This window comes from Lolium perenne, chromosome 1 (assembly GCF_019359855.2).
Source record: "Lolium perenne isolate Kyuss_39 chromosome 1, Kyuss_2.0, whole genome shotgun sequence".
Classification (NCBI taxonomy): Eukaryota; Viridiplantae; Streptophyta; class Magnoliopsida; order Poales; family Poaceae; genus Lolium; species Lolium perenne.
The window spans coordinates 220685587-220705276 of record NC_067244.2 but is presented as its reverse complement, the minus strand read 5'-3'; the positions used below and the strand labels follow the sequence as shown (position 1 = coordinate 220705276).

Below are 19690 nucleotides of genomic sequence, written 5' to 3'. Positions count from 1 at the left end.
GACATGGCGCGCTCGACGCGGCGCCTCTGCGTGCTGCTGCTGCTCCTCCTCGCCGTCGCGGCGACCTTCAGCTGCGGCCACGGCGGCGTCCTCGGATTCAATCACGAGCCTACCGCCACTTTCCCGGGCCGTCCGTGCGGAGGCCCTGGCGTTTCTTGTGGCGGCGGCGCCTACCATGGGAGCGGGTTCAGCCACGTCCCGCCACTAGTAGAAAAACGGTCATCTATACCGGTTCCAGAGGGCCATTCGTACCGGTTTTGCAACCGGTACAAATTATTCGGCACTAAAGCCCCCCCCCTTTCGTACCGGTTGCTTACGAACCGGTATAAAACGGGCCTCCACGTGGGCCACCAGGAGAGCTCAGGGCTGAGGATCTTTGGTACCGGTTGGTAATACGAACCGGTACCAAAGGTTCCCCCCGCGGCAGGGAATTTTCCCAAATCTCTGCCGCGGCAGAGAATTGGCTTTTTAGGGTTTTGGAGAGGTTTAGGGATATCGGTTTGATTCATATCGCGTCGATGCACCAGAAACGCGTTTGGGTTTAGGTAGTACATGAAGATCAAGATGATGCATAGCAAGTTGGTGCATATAATATAACACACATGTTATTGCATGAGATCGCAAATTAAGTAGCACTATGCATGAAGATCGATCTTCATGCATAGTGGTGCTCTCCGAGGCGTACTCTATATATGTCTATTACATGTAGCATAGTGGTACTCTTCGAGTCAACGATATATGTAACATGTACATCTTCATTCATTGTGGTGCTCTGCGAGTGGTGGTATGACGTCCCGAAGGAAAAATCCCGCCAATTCCTCGCCTATTGCTATGAAGCGGTCATCGATTGAGAGCTTGTTCCGCTTTCTTGCCAACTATAAAAGAATAAGATACAAATGAATACATGAAACAACTATTACTGAAACTCGGCACAACTTATGATAACAAAACAAATTTGTGAAGATTGTTTTTGTACCTCTTTATTTCTCTCATTATTCGTTCTCTCGTTGACAATTCTGCGGATGAACTCGCAAACGAAGAATCCACAGAGATCGGTCCCCGGAGGTTGTTGCGGGCATTTCTTTACAAGAATATAATTCAATCAAACAATAGTCAAGTATGATAATTGAAAGGTGTGTGGACCTAGGTAGTACTACTTACTTTCGCACGCCATCGCAGCTTCGGTGGCCATTCACGGGACGTATCTTCCTTGATGAAAGTTTGCCATACGCTGCTCGACAAAAGAAAATGCATAAAAGAGTCATCAATTAGTTCAAAGCAGGAAATTAACGAAACAAACCGATAAGAATTCAAATTACCTTCTGAGCATTAAAAAACAAGACACGTATAGATCCTTTTCTTTGGTTAGTGAGTCCAAGACTTCAACTTCTCCAATTTCCAAATTGATGACGAGAAGAATAAAGTGAAACCTACGCACGTTTCAATATGTAGTCATTAGTTAAAATTTTGACATACGGTGAGCAAAATATAATGTGTTATAAGACAAGTAAGACTCACTCGAAGTTGTAAGGCCAAAGTATTAGCTTTTTGTCACGTTGTCGCTTCAAAAACCTTAGCAAAGTCTGCGGTGTATCCTTGTTATAGAGGGGATCATCTATGGTTTTGACATGCATTGTGTTCGGGTCAATGAACCCAATGTCCGTGATATCGTCCCTTTTGCATTCGAGCATCTTCGATCTGCATAATATAGCGCACAAAAGATTATAATCTGCAGGACAATGAACGACTTCTCAAATTAAATAAATAAATCACTTACGAGACAATAGCAATCGATGATTGATTTGTCGAGGGCCCGGAGATTGTATAACCGAAAGAGTTCGGCGAAGTCAACGTTCACACGGTACTCCCGGAAGTAGTGCTCTTCCCTAACTCGCACCATGATAGTCTCGATCCCTTCCTTAGAGGCCATAAGGTACCAAGAATGCAAGTTACGCATACATGTTGGTACCTGCCTGAGATTCTCGACCAAATCTTTCCCTTGAACAAGCGATATGCTCGTTCAGCTAAGGCGTAATCGGTTGCGTCTTGTCGAGAACTTTGAACGGTCTTCCCGTCAAACACCTTGAGAGGGGCGACCGATTGAACGGGTTGTTGTCCGAGCTGGTAGACACTTGTGTATCCCTTTTATCTCACGATACCCGATTTAACGGGTTTTGTCGCCTCGATCATCTTGTCATACGACCTTTCAATAGAACGCGCATAGTCGGATGGCGGCGATGGTACGGGGTCATATAGATTGTCAACGGTACGCACAACTTTCTCCCGATCTAGTGTCTTCTCGAAAGGTATCTCTGGCACTTTCGGTGCAAAATTTCTTCACCTCGGCCTTAACGGCCTCCGCGTTTTCCTGGAGTTTTTTCCCAAGGTAACTTCTCGGGAGGCGGCGGTTGTTTCTCCTTTCTAGCTTTCTTCCTAGGCGGCGTACCGTTCCGCTTAACGGACGCTGTCTTACGCGGAGGATCTCGAGATGGTGGACTCACGCCGGGGTCCCTCTCGGGTAGGTGTGGACTTGGCTGCTCACCAGGACTGCCACCAGGAGGAGTCGATGGCATTTGCCGCTCATGTGTAGGAGTCGGTGGCCTTTGCAAAAGGACGACGTACTTCTTCGGCCATAGGGCGAAACCGTGCTTGACATCGCCCGGTGTCCTCTCATCTTCACCTCTAGGAATATCAAGCTCCACTTTTTCAAACCCCGAAACAACTTCATCCACCCCGACACGAACACAACCAGGTGGAATGGGCATATGATGGTGCATTGCTCCATCGTCACGTGGGTACACATCGCCGACCGCCACCTTAACCGACGCGGTCCTGATTAACATATGTAGCTCGCAATCTGTCTTCTCCGTGACATAATCCACGGGGTAGCTTCCTCCACATCCGTCAAGATGCGAGGAACCGACACTGCTTCTTCGCTGAGATGGGGCAGCATCGGCTTGTGGATCCCGTAGAAACAGCGGTGATCGGGTGCCCTCTGATTTCTCTCAAGAGCCTCCACCCTAGATAACAACTCCGTTACAATGTCGGCGTCCTTCTTCTTCTTTCGCGAACGGCTTCTATAAGTGTCGCCGCTGTCCGGCCACGCTTCCTTCATGGTGAGACCTGGGCGAGCTCGTACCCGTCCAACATGTTCGGGGTTCCCCGTAGCGAGTGTCAGCTCGTCATTCTCTCGATCGGGAATGTACTCTCCCTTTCGACCTTTTCAATTGCATCTACAAGCTTCGGTACAATTGCCTCAATTTTTTCCTTCCATTTTCCCTTCGCAACGATCAACCCTGTCTTTGGGTCCAACCCTGCCCCATGAGCGAACAACCGAACTTGGACCGTTCGGGCCGGTCCCATGTACGTGGAGTGATTCCATGATCCATCAGTTTATTCTCAAACGCTGTCCACTTCGGAATGGCACTCTTGTAGCCACCGACCCCAAATGATGCGGAAGTTTCTTCTTTGCAGCATTTTCGGTATTTTTCTTCGATCGGGACACAAACTTAGACGATTTCTTATACTCCTTAAATGCGGCCCGGTGATCTTTTATCTTCACTAGATTTTCGGTATTATCATCGAATACTGGATCTTCATTCTTATATTTGTCCCATAAATTTTTCTTGAAGCTACGGAATTGTATGGCCATCTTCTTCCATGTCCATTCCTTGACTTTATCCTTCGGCCTTCCGTCATGTCTTCCGGTAGGCTGAACTTTGTCGATAGCGTTTCCCAAAGAAATTTTTTCATGCTTTGTCGTTGACATAAGTAGCACCACTCTCCGGGTTCTTCGGCTTATGCCACTCTTGAATGCTGATCGGTACATGGTCCCTCACAATAACTCCGGATTGACTTGTAAATTTGCGGCAAAACTCCTTGGGCTCCACTGGTTCACCATTAGCCTTGAATGCCGTGAGGGCTAACCTGCCCTCGCCCTTTAGCACCCGCGTCGGGCCTCGTTTTGTTCTAACAGACTTGCTCGATGATCCGTAAGGCTAAAAGAAAAAATTATTCGTTAATAAGTGCAATACAAATAAATGAATGCATCTAGGGATGAACACGAGACTAATTGATACATAGATATACACCTCGCCGGAGTTTGTGATGGACACTTCATTGTCTTTTCTAACTTGTTCAGACTCAAGTCCCTCGCCAAAATCATTCGTAAAGTCGGGGTACTCGTTGTCATCTCCATCGTCGGGTTCCGGACCACGGGCACTCTCATAGATCAATCGCTGCACCGCTTCTTCCCCCTCCTCATCTCGGACGAAGGTGCCGTCCTCCATACCTCAATGTCACCGCAAAATTAAGAAAGCAATTGTATTTCATTCATCATGTAATGATCATATAACAGATTGCTAGATGGATAACAATTGAAATGAAGAAAGCAAAAAAACCCTAACGGACCGCCACGGCCACTTTAGACACGGTGTTCCCCCTCCTCCTCTCGCTTCTTCTCTCTATGTCGCGGCGGCACCGCCACGGACTCGGCACCGCTACAGACCCTAACCCTAACACTCGGCGCTCGTCCTCTCGCTCTTCTCTCTATGTCGCGGCGGCTGTCTATATATCGACCGTACACCCCTCGCCGTATGGATACACGCCTAGCACTACAGCAACGGAACAAGGGATGGTCCAACCAGAGCTGCCATCTCGCCTAAATAAAACACTCCCCCACACTTCACCACACTTCGTGGCGCTCTTCGCCGTCCCGCTCCTCTCCTTCCACTTCATCTCCACCAACGACCCCTACACCATGAACCTGCGCTTCATCGCCGCCGACACGCCGCGAAGCTCATGATGCTCGCCATGCTCACCGCCCGGAGCCACCTCTCAGCGAAGCGGCGGAGCGCCGGCCCACCCGGCCCACCCTGTGTGTCCGCCCATGGTCGATCATACAAGAGGCAAGCAAACGGACACACGAGCAGTCTCCCGTGAAAACGACCATCCGCCGGCCGGCCGGCCGGCCTTACCGTCCTATCACATGCATAGATGCTGTTCGCAATCACATACCGCGAGCACCAACAACCACACACACCCGTAGCCCAAGATCCGACGAAGCCATGGCGTCCTCGCACAACAGAGAGGACCAGGTCCTCATCACCGTCGCGCTGCTACTCGTCCTCTCCTCCCCGCGGGCCGCCAGTGGCGCGCCCAACACGACGCCGCTGTCCGTGCGGTGCAACGGCGCGGTGTACGGCGCCGGGGACCCCTTCGCGGAGAGTCTCGCCTACGTGCTCGCCGACCTGCTGGCCGCCACGCAGTCGTCCCGCGCCCGCGACGCCTACGACATCTCCCCGTACCCGAACGCGTTCGCCTACGGCCACGCCGCGTGCGGCGGCGCCGGTCCCGACAGCCGCGGACTGCGCGACCTGCCTCGGCTCCGCCGGTCTCAGCGAAGCGGCGGAGCGCGTCGTGGCGTCGGCCCGCCCGCGTCGGCGCGCCCACGAGCGTGGTCCACGAGACCACGTTCTTGCTTGGCATTTCGTCGAACACACCCCGAGCGCCGGCGCGAGGCGGCCGGCCTTGGCGTAGCGCGTGCGCTGGCGCGGTGGCGACGAAGACGGAGGAGACGGCCGAGGACCCGACGGCGAAGGCGTGCAGCGACGCGGCGTGGCCGGCGTCGCCGGCCGCGGCGCAGGCCTTGAGCGCGAGGCTGACCACGAAAGGGTCGGCGGCCGCGAGCGGGGAGGCGTGGATGCGGGCGGCGGAAAAGGAGGAGAGGGCCGGGAGGTACCTGCGGGCGGCGGCGGCTGCGTCGGCGGCGGCGGCTTCGTCGGCGGCGGCGTGGGTGCGTCGGCGGCGTGGGTGCGTCGGCGTCGTCGGCGGCGTCGGGGCTCTGTGTCGCGCGGGGAAGAAGAGGATTTGGGGCTCTGCTGTCGCGCGGCTAAGTCTAAAACATGGCGATGGGCCTTTAGTACCGGTTGGTACCACCCACCGGTACGAAAGACCTTTCGTACCGGTTGGTGGTACCACCCGGTACTAAAGGTTTTTTTGTTTTCTTTTTTCTTTTTCTTGTTTTCTTTTCTTTTTCTTTGTTTCTTTTTTCTTTTCTTGTTTTCTTCTTTCTTTTGTTTCTTTTTCCTTTTATTTTGTGTTTCTTTTCTTTTCTTCTCATTTTCTATTTCTTTTCATTTTCTATTTCTTTTCTTTTCATTTTCTATTTCTTTTCATTTTCTATTTCTTTTCTTTTCATTTTCTATTTCTTTTCATTTTCTATTTCTTTTCTTTTCATTTTCGTTCCCCTTTCTTTTGTGTTTCTTTTCTTTTATATTTCTTTTCTATTTATTTTGTTTTCTGTTTCTTCTTTCTTTTCTTTTATGTTTTTTTCTTTTCTTTTGTGTTTCTTTTCTTTTCTTTTTATTTTCTGTTTCTTTTCTTCTCTATTTCTTTTCTATTTCTTTTTCTATTTCCGTTTGTTTTCTTTTCTATTTGTTTTCTATATCCTTTTTTATATTTCTTTTCTACATATTTTCTAATTCTTTTCTATATATTATCTATTTCTATTCTTTACTCTTGCCACGACGCCGTCCGCGGGAAACTTTATTACGATTGAACTCGAATTAAAATACATAGTTTAACCGAAAATTAAAGATACATGGCCAAATTCTCTTGTTGGAGTCATTCGGTCATACTCTGCCTAGCCCTGTAGTACTCGCCACCGTAGTCGTCGTAGTCGCCGTCATCATCGTCGGGCATCGGGGTCGCGGTACTCGAACGTCGGCGGGTGAGCACGCGTGGGCTGGGACCGAGGGTAGCGCAGCGGGGGCCACGGTAGGCCATGACGCCCTGGAGAGTCCGGCCGCGCCACCACAGCCGACGGCCGGCCACGATGAAGTTCGGAGGAGGCGGGCCGCCCTCCTCGTGCTCGGCAAGCGCCCTCTCACGCCGATTGATGAAGAAGCTTTCCCAAGTCGGGCCGTAGTCGGGATGCCACTGGGGATTCCTCCGCTGCTCTGGCGTGAGCTCGAAGTAGTAGTGGTTCGTGATGGCCATCTCGCGCGCCACACCTAGAGGGACTGGAGGGACCGGTACGCCTCCGACGCTTAGCAACCAGCCGGTCGGGACGCGGTAGCCCGGCGGGCAGGGGTAGTTCGAGGCGCAAAGCGCCTCCGCCTCCCGGGGGTTAGAGATGCGATGGAAGCCATGGGAGAGAATGATGAGGTTTGCGAGATATGAGTCTAGATGTGATATGTAAATGGTGGCCAAGCCTACATATATATAGTGAAAAAATGGCGGGAAGACAGAGGCGGGAACCGGTGGAAAGCGCGGGAAGAAAATAGGCGGGAAGACAGATCGAGGCAAACCTTTAGTACCGGTTGGTGGGTGCAACCGGTACTAAAGCTGTCGGCGGGATAAGGACGCCCTGCTCGATGAGATAAAGTATGTAGCGCACGACGCCTGTCGGTGGGATAAGGACGCGTGGGTAACCTTTAGTACCGGTTGGTGGGTGCAACCGGTACTAAAGGCTGTCGGCGAGATAAGGACGCGTGGGTAACCTTTAGTACCGGTTGGTGGGTGCAACCGGTACTAAAGCTGTCGGCGAGATAAGGACGCCCTGCTCGATGAGATAAAGTATGTAGCGCACGACGCTCCGTCGGTGGGATAAGGACGCGTGGGTAACCTTTAGTACCGGTTCGTGTCTACAACCGGTACTAAAGGCTGTCGGCAGATAAGGACGCTCTCGCCTATAACAGGAGCATCGAGACACCATGGGAAGCAGCTCAACAAGCCAACATGGATGGAGAGTTTCATCACCATGGATGGAGGAAAGGGTTGGGAAATCTCCCGTGGCGGAACTTGTCGAAGATGCCCTTGGTGCACACGCCCTATGGCATCTTCGGAAGTTCCGCCTCGGAAAAATTTCCTGCAAGCCCGTGGAAGACTCCATCTCCTCTAACAAATGTTGGGGAAAGGGTTGGGGAAATCTCCGTGGCGGAACTTGTCGAAGATGCCCTTGGTGCACACGCCCTATGGCATCTTCGGAAGTTCCGCCTCGGAATTTTTTCCTGCAAGCCCGTGGAAGACTCCATCTCCTCTAACAATGTTGCGGAAAGGGTTGGGAAATCTCCGTGGCGGAACTTCTCGAATATGCCCTTGGTGCACATGCCCTATATATGGCATATTCGGAAGTTCCGCCTCGGAATTTTTTCCTGCAAGCCCGTGGAAGACTCCATCTCCTCTAACAATGTTGCGGAAAGGGTTGGGAAATCTCCCGTGGCGGAACTTCTCTAATATGCCCTTGGTGCACATGCCCTATATATGGCATATTCGGAAGTTCCGCCTCGGAAAATTTCCCTGCAAGCCCGCGTGACTTAACTAGTAAAACAAGCCAACCATCTCCATTGTTAATATCTTACATACAAGAACATCATTACACAAAAGTGATTTCCATATTGAGATACACAAGTTATGATCCCTATATGTAGCTAGCTAGTCTTCCGAGTTTTCTTCGCTCGTTTCCCTTTCTTCTTCTTGCGACGCAACCATGGACAATCTTCATTGTTTAAGATGATGCTTGGGTCAATTTTTACCTTGAAGGGTGGAATATCGTCAAACTTATTATAATCTTCGACATGTCTGTCTTGTCCTCTACTCCCACGATGTTTCTTTTTCTGAAAGAACTATGTGCCGCTTTGGCTCATCGTATGATGTGTCCTCTTGCCTTTCTTTCCTTTTTTTCGGTTTGCTAGACATATCCTTCACATAAAAAACCTGAGCCACTTCACTGGCTAGGACGAATGGTTCGGTGTCGTACCCAAGATTCTTGAAATCCACCGTAGTCATTCCGCATCGCGGGTCTACCTGTACCCCGTCTTTCGGGTTGAACCATTTACACCGGAACAAAGGGACCTTGAAATTAGGTCCATAGTCAAGTTCCCATATCTCCTCTATGTACCCATAATATGTGACCTTGTTCCCATTGCCATCTTCTCGCATCAAAGCGGACACCACTGTTTTGGTTGGTGCTCTTTTTGTCTTGGGCGAAAGTGTAAAATGTGTTCCCATTAATCTCGTACCCTTGAAAAGTCGATATAGTAGAAGATGGTTGCTTGGCCAACAAGTACAGCTGCTCGTCATCGGTGACATTCATGAGACGTGTTTGCAACCAACCGCCGAAAGTCTTCATGTGTTCTCCATCAATCCAATCTTCACGTTGCTCCGGGTATTTAGAGCGTAAGATCTCCTTGTGTTCCTCTTTGTACGGAGCCACCAAGATGGAATTAAGTAGAAGCGTGTAGTGTGCTTGAGTGAAAGAATGTCCGTCCATACACGTTGCTGATTTCTTTCCTAGCGTGCCTTTTCCACGCAGTCTCCCTCATAGCGCGATTCGGGAACACCGATCGGCTTAAGGTCAGGAATAAAGTCAACACAAAACTCAATGACCTCCTCTGTTCCATAGCCCTTGGAGATGCTTCCTTCTGGCCTAGCACGGTTATGAACGTACTTCTTTAAGACTCCCATGAATCTCTCAAAGGGGAACATGTTGTGTAGAAATACGGGACCGAGAACGCCAATCTCTTCGACCAGGTGAACTAGGAGATGTGTCATAATATTGAAGAAGGATGGTGGGAACACCAACTCGAAGCCGACTAGACATTGGACCACATCCTTCAGTAAATTTTGTAGAGTAAGTGGATTGATCACCTTCTGAGAAATTGCATTGAGGAACGCACATAGCTTCACAATGGGTACTCGAACATTTTCCGCAGAAGCCCCCTCAATGCAACCGGAAGTAATTGTGTCATAATCACGTGGCAGTCATGAGACTTTAGGTTTTGAAACTTTTTCTCCGACATGTTTATTATTCCCTTTATATTCGACGAGAAGCCGAGACGGGACCTTGATGCTACTCGGGACTTCAAAAAAGATCTCCTTCTCCTCTTTGGTAAGAGCATAGCCGGCAGGACCTTGATACTTCTCTGGATTCAGGTTGTTTCCTTCGTGGATACTTTGCTGGTCCCGCCGTGCATCCGGTGTATCTTTTGTCTTCCCATACACGCCCAAGAAGTTTAGCGAGGTTCACGCAAAGATTTTTCGTCACGTGCATCACGTCGATTGCGAGTGAACCTCTAAGAATTTCCGATAGGGTAGCTCCCAAAATATCGACTTCTTCTTCCACATGGGTACGTGTCCGTCAACATCATGCGGAACAGATTGTCCGCCGACCCTTTCCAAAGATCACTTCTAAATCCTTGACCATATCATATATAACTTCCCCATTAGGGCGGGTAGGCTTGGTTCGGTTATCTGCCTCACCTCCGAAATGCTTTCCTCTCTTTCTTACGTGATGTTGTTTTGGAAGAAATCGACGATGCCCTGTGCACACATTCTTGTTTCCCAAATAAATACTATCAGTCTCACCTAAACAGTGTGTGCATGCATTGTATCCCTTGTTTGACTGCCCTGAAATGTTACCAAGAGCAGGCCAATCATTGATGGTTACAAATAACAACGCTCGTAGGTTAAATTCCTTTTGTTCGTGCTCATCCCACACAGTACACCTTCGTCACGCCACAACTCTAAAAGTTCTTCAACCAATGGCCTCGTGTACACATCAATGTCGTTGCCGGGTTGCTTCGGGCCCCTGGATGAGCACTCGGCATCATAATGAACTTCCGCTTCATGCACAACCAAGGAGGAAGGTTATAGATACATAGAGTCACCGGCCAGGTGCTATGACTCGGAGCTCTGCTCCCGAAAGGATTAAAGCCATCTGTACTTAGACCAAATCTTAAGTTCCTTGCGTCATCTGAAAATGACTTGAACTCTCTCGTCGATTTTTCTCCACCGCGACCCGTCGGCGGGGTGTCTCAGCATCACATCTTTCTTACGGTCCTCTTTGTGCCATCGCAACAACTTGGCATGCTCTTTGTTCCTGAACAAACGTTTCAACCGTGGTATTATAGGAGCATACCACATCACCTTCGCAGAACCCTCTTCCTGGGGTGGACTCACCCTCAACATCGCCGGGGTCATCTCGCCTGATCTTATACCTCAATGCACTACATACCGGGCATGCATTCAAATTCTCGTACTCCCCGCGGTAGAGGATGCAGTCATTGATGCATGCATGTATCTTTTGCACCTCTAATCCTAGAGGGCAGACAACCTTCTTTGCTTCGTACGTGCTAGAGGGCAACACGTTCTCCCCGGAAGCATCTTCTTTATTATTTTCAGCAACTTTTCAAATCCCTTGTCGTAAGTACCATTCTCTCGCCTTCCACTGCAGCAATTCCAGCGTGGTACCCAGCTTTTTCTCGACCATTTTCGCAATTTGGGTACAACAGTTTGTTGTGATCCTCTAACATTTTCTCCAACTTCAACCTCTCCTTTTCATTTCGCAGTTCATCTTCGCATCAAGAATGGCCCGACCCAAATCGTCATCCGGGTCATCAAAAATCGGCTCATCGAAAATGAGCTCTTCTTCAGCTTCATCTTCCCCCATTCTACTACCACCGTCTTCGGTGAATAAGCTGGGATAGTTGTCACTATCCTCTTCTTCTTCGTTGTCTTCCAATATAACTCCTCTTTCTCCGTGCTTGGTCCAACAATTATAGCTGGGCATGAAACCATTCTCCAAACAGTGGACGTGAAGGGTCTTCGAGGTAGAGTAATCCTTCATATTCTTACAGGAACTACATGGACAATACATGAAACCATTCGACCGCCTGTTTGCCTCAGCCACGTTGAGAAAATAATGCATGCCAAGAATGAACTCGGGATGGCACCGGTCACCGTACATCCATTGTCGACTCATCCGCATTTTATATGTATATCAAAAATCATTAAGTACACAACATCATGGATATATGAGTGACCAACTTAATTAATATTCAAGTTCATCACATAAAACTAAGTTATTTTTATAAAAAAGAAGAGGGGCTCACCGAGGTGGTACCGTGCCGGCTAGGGGACGACGCTAGCGATCGACGGCGGTGAGGACGGGGATGATACTAATTAAAACCTACAAAACATACCATAATTTCAGCTCAAATTGCATATAAAAAAATAAAATCACTAACTTAGGCATTTCATCGAACACCTTGATTGCACTACAAAAATAGTACGAGTTAAAACTACCAAAGAACTGAGCTAAATTAGGAACGCCGGAAGGAAGGATGATATTGCTAACCCTTGGATAGATGTATGCCGTTAATCTTGTTAAAATGGTGGAGAAAAATAAAGATTATTGGAGTGTGTGAGAGGTGGAGAAAAATTTAGAGTGTGAGGAAGATGAGAAAAATGAGAGCCAGGGGGCTCGGGACGAGCCGGGCGATTTTGATATGGCTGGGTACCCTTTGGTACCGGTTCGTGTTACGAACCGGTACCAAAGGTCCAGCCCGGGCCCCACCACGCGTCTGAATTTTGGCCGAAGACCTTTCGCATCGTTCCTAACACGAACCGGTACGAAAGCCCCTCCCAAACCGGTACGAAAGCCCCTCGCCCACCTGAGCCCTCAAACCGGTACAAATGGCCCCATTGGTACCGGTTCGTAAGGGAACCGGTACCAATGGCTTAGATGGATGTGAGGTTTTCTACTAGTGCGCGCAGTTACCAGACGAGCGTCGGCGTCGGCGACTACTCTGCCGGTGACCGGGGCCGCGTCTGGAACGTGGGAGCGCTCGTCGTTGCCCCGGTCCTTGCCGCTGCCTGGTTCGCGTAGAGAAGGGTCATCTGACCAGGGCTGAATAATCCTAGTGCAAGCATGTGTGAATTGAGTTTCTCATATTCTTTTGTTGTTGATCGATATGTACAAATACGACGCATACAAACCTATGTACGGGTATGCCTCCTATAACGATGCACGTTTTTTACGGTTGATCCGGATTTGAATGTCTATAAGCACTAGTAGTCGGAGTCAAGAAGGGGTCCTGCGTTGAGTTTCCAAAGCATCACCTCGCTAGCTAGATAGTTCGGGACGTCCGGGCGTGTTTGGTCAGTGTGCTAGCTTTTATGTACCACATCACGGTTCAGACTTGGGACATGGGTTGACGGAGCAAGGTTTTCCGAACTTGCAGGAAAGTAATGGAAGATGATCGAGCACGGTACGTACCTAGTGTGCCCCCTAGCTACGTACTTGCGTACTTGCGCGAATCTCACCGTCCCTACTAAAGAGCTAGCTCAACGATCTTCTTTTCCTGTTCACATTACGCTTCAAAAGGTTATACCGTAGTACGGATGATCGGGTGCAAAATATGCCTGACGCGCGAGCCACGCCACAGATAATAGCCACATACTCTTTACCTCTTCCTGCCAAGAGGAGAAAATTATAAAAACCCACCACATTACGGGCAAGTGTTTTAAAAAATCTCCACTATTCGATTTTTTTTCAAAAAACCACCAGTCTACAGGTAACACGTAACAAATTGCACTGATTCGTGTCTAACAGTCGTTTAATGGCCAAACTGACATGTGGGTCCCGCTGCTAGGCTGACGTGGCATGTGCACTTTGCAGAAAAGCCCTTCGTACATTATAAATTTTTTGGGGGACCCACACGTCAGCTCCTCTCCTCTCTTATACAGTTTATTTCTTTCTCTTTTTAATTTATTTTTCATTTTTTCTGTCTTTTTTTCTGTGCTCCCAAAATTGTATACGAGTTGACTGAGCCTCTGTATAGGCTGCCCGCGCCGCTCCCAATCGCCGTCGGCGCCGCTCCCAATCGCCGACCCCATACCGGAGATCGCCGCTCCTGCGTGCCCCCGCCCGCACCAGCCCGGTCCCGGTGGTCCTTCCTGCAAAAGGAATTGACGGGAGAAGCCCCCTGGAGTGGACGTCTTATCTTCCCCGCCTTCGGTCGGTCGCCGCCGCGCCGCTGATCTGCTCGCCTTCGACGCTCCCTGCTCCTCCCGACCACGGAGCTCCTCCACGAAGTACGCGAGCGCGCGGCCCCTCTTCCCCGACGGCGGTGATGTTTCATGGCGACGCCGCCATCCCTCGGCCTCCTGCCCGTGGGGGCTCGCCGGCATCGTGGACAGTGAGGACGCCTCGATGTGCAGGCTCGCCGTCACCGCTGTCCCTGCTCAGACTCTTGCCCGTGCTGCCTCTCTTGCGTCGTGGACGGTGAGATATCCATGTGGAGGTTCGCCGGCGCCGCCATCCCTCGGCCTCCTGCCCGTGCGGGCTCGCCAGCGTCGCTGACGATGAGGCCGCATGTCGGCCGTGAGCGGCTCAGACAGGAGTTTAAGGCACCGGACAGGAGGCGCGAGCTAGCGGCGGCTGGCCGGCGACCAGCGGCGCGGAGTGCTATCTCCCGTTGATAGAGAAGAAGGGGGGGTGGGGGAGAGAAGAGAGATATGGACAAAGATGGACCTGACAGGCCAGTGGTAATTTGCAAAAAAGCCCAGAATTTTGTGTGTGTTCACCAGTCCGACTCTGTTGACCGTCACAGCTTGCCACGTCAGCCTAGCAGCGGGACCAACATGTCAGTTTGGCCATTAAACGACTGTTAGACACGAATCAGTGCTATTTGTTAGGACGTATTTGTTATACGTTACCTGTAGACTGGTGGTTTTTTGAAAAAAATCGAATAGTGGTGGTTTTTTGAAACACTTGGCTGTAACGTGGTGGGTTTTTTAATTTTCTCGGCCAGGAGCCCAAGACATCTGTGTCTGTGTGTACGCGCGCGTTGATACTGACAAGCACCTAGCAGGCTAGCACTAGCAGCTAGCACGAACAAAGGCAATGGCGAAGCACCTAGCAGCTAGCACGATCGAACAAAGGCAATGGCGCGCGAGAAATTCACCCCACACCCGATCGACCTGCCCCACTCTTCCAAAGGCAGCAGCACAACCACGAAGCTTCTCGGCCCCTTCCTCCACCCTGTCCGTTCAGTTCAGTTGAGTTCATCATATAAGCGCGCACGGCGCTTCCTTCGACCACACCCACACCAACACTCCAACAGTGAGAGGAGAAAAAGGCCGAGCGAGCTCAATCGAGGAGCTAGGCAGGCGTTCCACAGTTCGCCAAGCCGATTTAGCTAGGGGCCGGATATAGGGCGGAGGCGACCATGAGGGGCAAGGCGAGGAAGATGTGCGCACTGCTGCTGGTGCTGGCGCTCTGCCTGGCCGCGCACCTCCAGGGCGAGAAGGGTGACGAGGGCTCCGGCCGCGGCGGGAGAGGCATCGGCGTGGTCGTCCGGTCAAAGAGGTCGCGCCGCCACCACCACTACGACGACGACCACCCCGACGACGACGACTACCACCACAACCACACCTCCGCGGCTGAACCGCGCGGCCACGGTCCCAACTGGAGGGTGGTCTTCGGCGCCACCGCCACCCTTGCCGCGGCGCTCATTTGGTGATCGACGATCGTACGCCTGCATGCAAGCCTAGGTAAAAGATTACGTACGTAGTGGATTAGCGATTTGCTGCTGCCAGTTAAGTAGTTAGCTAGCTCGTACTGGTGGATTGGTGATGCAAATGTTGACCAGTGGGTGGATCGTGTTTTAGCTTTGCTAGTTTATAGGTGTGTGGCTTGATCTCTGGATGCATGTTCATCTGCATATGTATGTTCATCTGCATATGTACGTACTCGTACTGGTGGATTGGTGATGCAAATGTTGACCAGTGGGTGGATCGTGCTTTAGCTTTGCTAGTTTAGCTGTGGCTGATCTCTGGATGCATGTCCATCTGACTAGATCGTATCACGAAATCAGGTCCTTGTGCGTTCTGTGGTCGCACCTGTTGCGCAATGTACATATTTTGCTCGAATTAGTTCTTTCATATGGAGTGCTCCCTCCAATTCATATATTACTTATCACTAGCATGGATATATCTAGAACTAAAATATATCTAGATATATTCATATTAGAGATAATTCATATCGATCCGAGGGGAGTACTACATTTGACGAGGAACCCCAATGAACCTAGCTCAAGAAATGGCCAAGTTGTGTTGTGGTGTGGCCTTGTGCGCACAACCGAAGCGAGAGAGGTACTATGGTGTATCTTATGAACGGCTATTCATCGGTGTAACATGTTTGAGCCCCCCAATTTTCCTCTCAAGATGTTGTTAGCCTCTTTCCTTCTAGCTTTTTACTCATTGTAATGACCTCCCACTGCCCACTTTGGCTGTTAATATATACTTTAGGTTGGCTTTAGCCCGTTGTAGTTACAATCATCAAATGAATGAAAGGTGTAATGAAATCTTGTTATTTCATTAAAACTAAAAAAATCTTGTTACTTCAGAAATACTTTCTAAAAATTCAACACATGCCTCGACTATTCTCTCCGATTCATAATAAATGTCACTAATTTATTAGGACTCCAGGACAAAGTTGTACTACACCAACGACACTCATTATGTATCGTATGGAGTACTAAATTGAGAGTGATGATGGTCGGTTGGCACGTCGCTGAACTTTGCATTTTAACACTTTAGAAACTAGGAAATTAATCTTGTGGTCATCTAGGCAGGAAACCCCTCTCACTCTTATCTCCCTATCTCGACTACCCTTGGCACAACCGTGTGAGCTTCGCTGCCCTCGTGTCCTCCACCGTCATACCTGAAATCGAACTCTTGCAAAATTTCTTTGTTAATAGGAAACAATTCATACAAAAGGACATGATTGCTTGAATGAGAGGTTTGAATAACTTTTCCTCATATGCTCATACATAAGCTTTTTAGACCATCGATGTTATGAACATTTAGCTTTCTCTGATGTGATCAAAAGCACCACTAGTGATCTTGTCTACTTTTCTAGGTAGACCCAAATACCGCCTGGTGAAAGCTCCCACCGTACTACCAATAAGGACTTAATGCTCTCTTGAAGAGGCCGCAAAGCATTCATGCTGAAATATATTGAGTTTTTCTTGTTATTAATCTTCTACCCGGAGCAATCAACATATATGCTCAATATTGGAAAAAAATATATCTATGAAGGTGGTTGCCTTGTGCATGCATCACCATGTTTTAAAGGTCTTCTTTCCCTATAGAGAGCACATACATGCATTAAGGAATATGCCACCTCATGTGGACATCGCCACATTAGTTAATAATTTGAAAAATAAAAATGATTTATCTTCTAAACTATTATTCCGATTAGAGATCTGTGTTTCCGTGATTTTTTCGTGGTAGCAGTTGCCAGACTAAGGTATTCAGATTGAAAAAATAGTACTAAATAATAACCACGATAATTTTACTTGATTAATACATATATTTCTAGATATTGCAATGATATATACAATTAAAGAGCTGGTGTTCTGGTGTGTCTAAGACCTAAGACATGATATCATTCCACACAAACTAATATTGTGTAGCTTTGAATTCGTGCATACTAGCATACATGGGCCTACCATCCAATCTATTATAATATGGTAAATACGTATTAAATATTCTGACAGTATGTTAAAACAATCTAAGAGCGTGGAGTCTAATACGGAGTATCAAAGATTTCATTTGCGACTAAAACAAGTGAAAAGGATCATTAATCGGGTTAGTGGTTCGAAAGATAAAATATTTTAATTCTAAGATTCTTGGAGATTCTCAATGTTGTTATACCATTCATGCATGCTAGAAAGGAAAACAATCCACCACACAATAACGCTTGCATTTGGCGTTGCCATGTTGTTTTGTCCATATTTCATTGATTCTTTGGGCACTTGGTAAAATTGCACTAAAAATATAAGAATATCATTGGTGAAAGAAATTTATTAACCCATGGTGACCGAACACTCTCACTCTTATTCCTGGGTCGACATAAACCTCATAATTATCTGTACTACTATTACACAAGCAAACATAAACTTTCTTAGAGGCACCCCAATATGTGTACCTACACAGATTAGTACCAAAGATTGGCCCACTTAACGGTGATCTAACCACACAGATTATTCTAATTAATTATTCTGGGTGCGCTTAACAATTAGTTTGGCGGAGCAGGCCGGGGCAGACGAAGGAAACAGGAGAAAATAAACTGGCTGATTCCTGCCCCCTCGATCCACCCCATGCCCCCGTCCTTCCAAGTTCCCACGCGACGTCCATGCCCCGACGCAAAGATCGCGCCCGGGTTTCCATGTCGCGCCAGCAGTGCTAGGATTCACAGGGGAGCCATGGCGTCGACGGCCGGGGCGAGCATAAGTACGCGTCGGCGCTCCACCAGAGGACACACAGGGTGACCTCCGCGCTGGCGCAACCGGCGCTGGAGTGGACCCTCATCGCGCTGCTGCTCATCAACGGCCTCCTCTCCCACGCCGTCGCGCGCTTCGCGGCCTACTTCGGCCTCAGCCCGCCCTGCCTCCTCTGCGCCCGCGTCGACCGGCTCTTCGGGGCGGCGCACGAGGACGATGACGAGGCGGCGGGCGACGCGCGGTGGCTGCGGGGCGTGCTCTGCGGCGCCCACGCAGCCGAGATCTCCGGGATGGGTACTGCCTCCGCCACAGCCGGCTTGTCGCCGAGGCCGCCGACATGTGCGAGGGGTGCCTGTCTTCTTGGAACAAGAAAGAGAGTAGAGACAGTGCAGGGGAGACCACGGTGTGCTCCTGCTGCAAAGCTCTTGTGAAGGGAATTCCTTCGCGCGCTACACATCCGAGGGAAGATCCTCCTGCTGTACACGAGAAGACAGCCGGAGAGGAGGAAGTAGCAGATGTGCGATGAAGGTTCTAATCTTTCCATGTCTTCTCTTGGATGATCAACTTGCAGTTTCTCCATCGACGACATTATAACACTTATCTATCATGTCTTCTGTGTCAGCTACCACTCGATGAAACATTGGTTCACTTATTCTTTGAATGCCCCTTTTGTCTTGCTTGCATATTTTGAACATGGCTTGGGACCTTTCTCTTAAACCGGTACATATGTGCAGGACTGTTGCAGCAGGTGGTGTGCACCTCTTTCACTGAACTTTGGGTCACCGAGCATGATGCACCTAGAAGAAAAGAAAGGAGAAACTATTTGGGAGTATCGGATTGATAAAGCAAATGTTGATAGTAGTGGAGATCAGCTAAGGCCACCTCAAAAATATTTTCTTCTAGATATTTTTTATAGTCTTCATTTATATAATCTCTAACAACACTTCGGTGTTACAACTATGTAACTTATTTATTATATGAATTTGATTTAAGAAAATAGACTCAAGCATTGAGTAACCAGACCTCGCTATATTTTTATGATTTTCTGAATTTTAAGTACATTTAATTATTAGTAGGGTTCGTGCATTGCTTTCGACAAGTGCTGCAGTACAACCACCGACCACAGCAGAGTAATAATAATGCCTAGGGTCGTTTCCAGAAGTATAGTGATATATCATGTTGGAGGAAAGTCGTGTGTGACCTAAGGGCATCTCCAGTGGCGCGACGCAAATGGTCGTTTTCATCCGCCGTGATCGGAAATGCGTCTGGCACCCTCTCCAGCGGGGCGACGCAAAGTGACCGGGCCGTCCGCGGAGACGCAAACCTGGCCCAAATATGCGCCTCGGATGCGTCTCCGCGGACACTGCGCGGACGCCGAAAGTGTCCGGTCGTATCCGGCAGACGTTTCCTCGGGCCCGCCTGGCAGCGACCCGGCGTCGATGCGTCTTCTCAAACGCGCCTGCGACTGGCGCCGCTGCGTCGCTTCGGCAGTCTGCGCCTCGGCTGCCGAGCGGCCGCAGCCCACCTCCGCCAACCACGTTAATGGCGTCGCCACGCGTCCCGCGGCCACCGCATGCCTCCGGCCTATATAACGGGGCCGCGCCTTCTTCTTCCTC

At 49.4% G+C, this 19690-nt stretch overlaps 1 protein-coding gene and 1 long non-coding RNA gene across 2 annotated transcripts; one reads left to right on the top strand and one right to left on the bottom strand.

Moving 5' to 3' along the window:
• Positions 1-769: 769 nt before the first annotated feature.
• LOC139835140 (uncharacterized) lies at positions 770-1626 on the bottom strand. Its single transcript, XR_011750858.1, has 5 exons — positions 1519-1626; positions 1320-1430; positions 1162-1231; positions 977-1081; positions 770-875 (listed from the first exon to the last, which is right to left on the bottom strand). It is a non-coding gene; the product is annotated as an uncharacterized lncRNA (long non-coding RNA).
• Positions 1627-15014: 13388 nt separating this feature from the next.
• LOC139834190 (uncharacterized) lies at positions 15015-19002 on the top strand. The gene is made up of 4 exons (XM_071824621.1): positions 15015-15304; positions 17086-17098; positions 18050-18602; positions 18809-19002. Exons 1-3 carry the CDS (start codon positions 15015-15017, stop codon positions 18503-18505), a joined length of 759 nt encoding a protein of 252 aa, XP_071680722.1. The 3' UTR covers positions 18506-18602; positions 18809-19002.
• The last annotated feature ends 688 nt before the right edge of the window (positions 19003-19690 follow it).

What these genes read in the sequence shown, in the direction of transcription:
- LOC139834190 (XM_071824621.1), top strand. Translation starts at nt 15,015, where the DNA reads ATGAGGGGCAAGGCGAGGAAGATGTGCGCACTGCTGCTGGTGCTGGCG.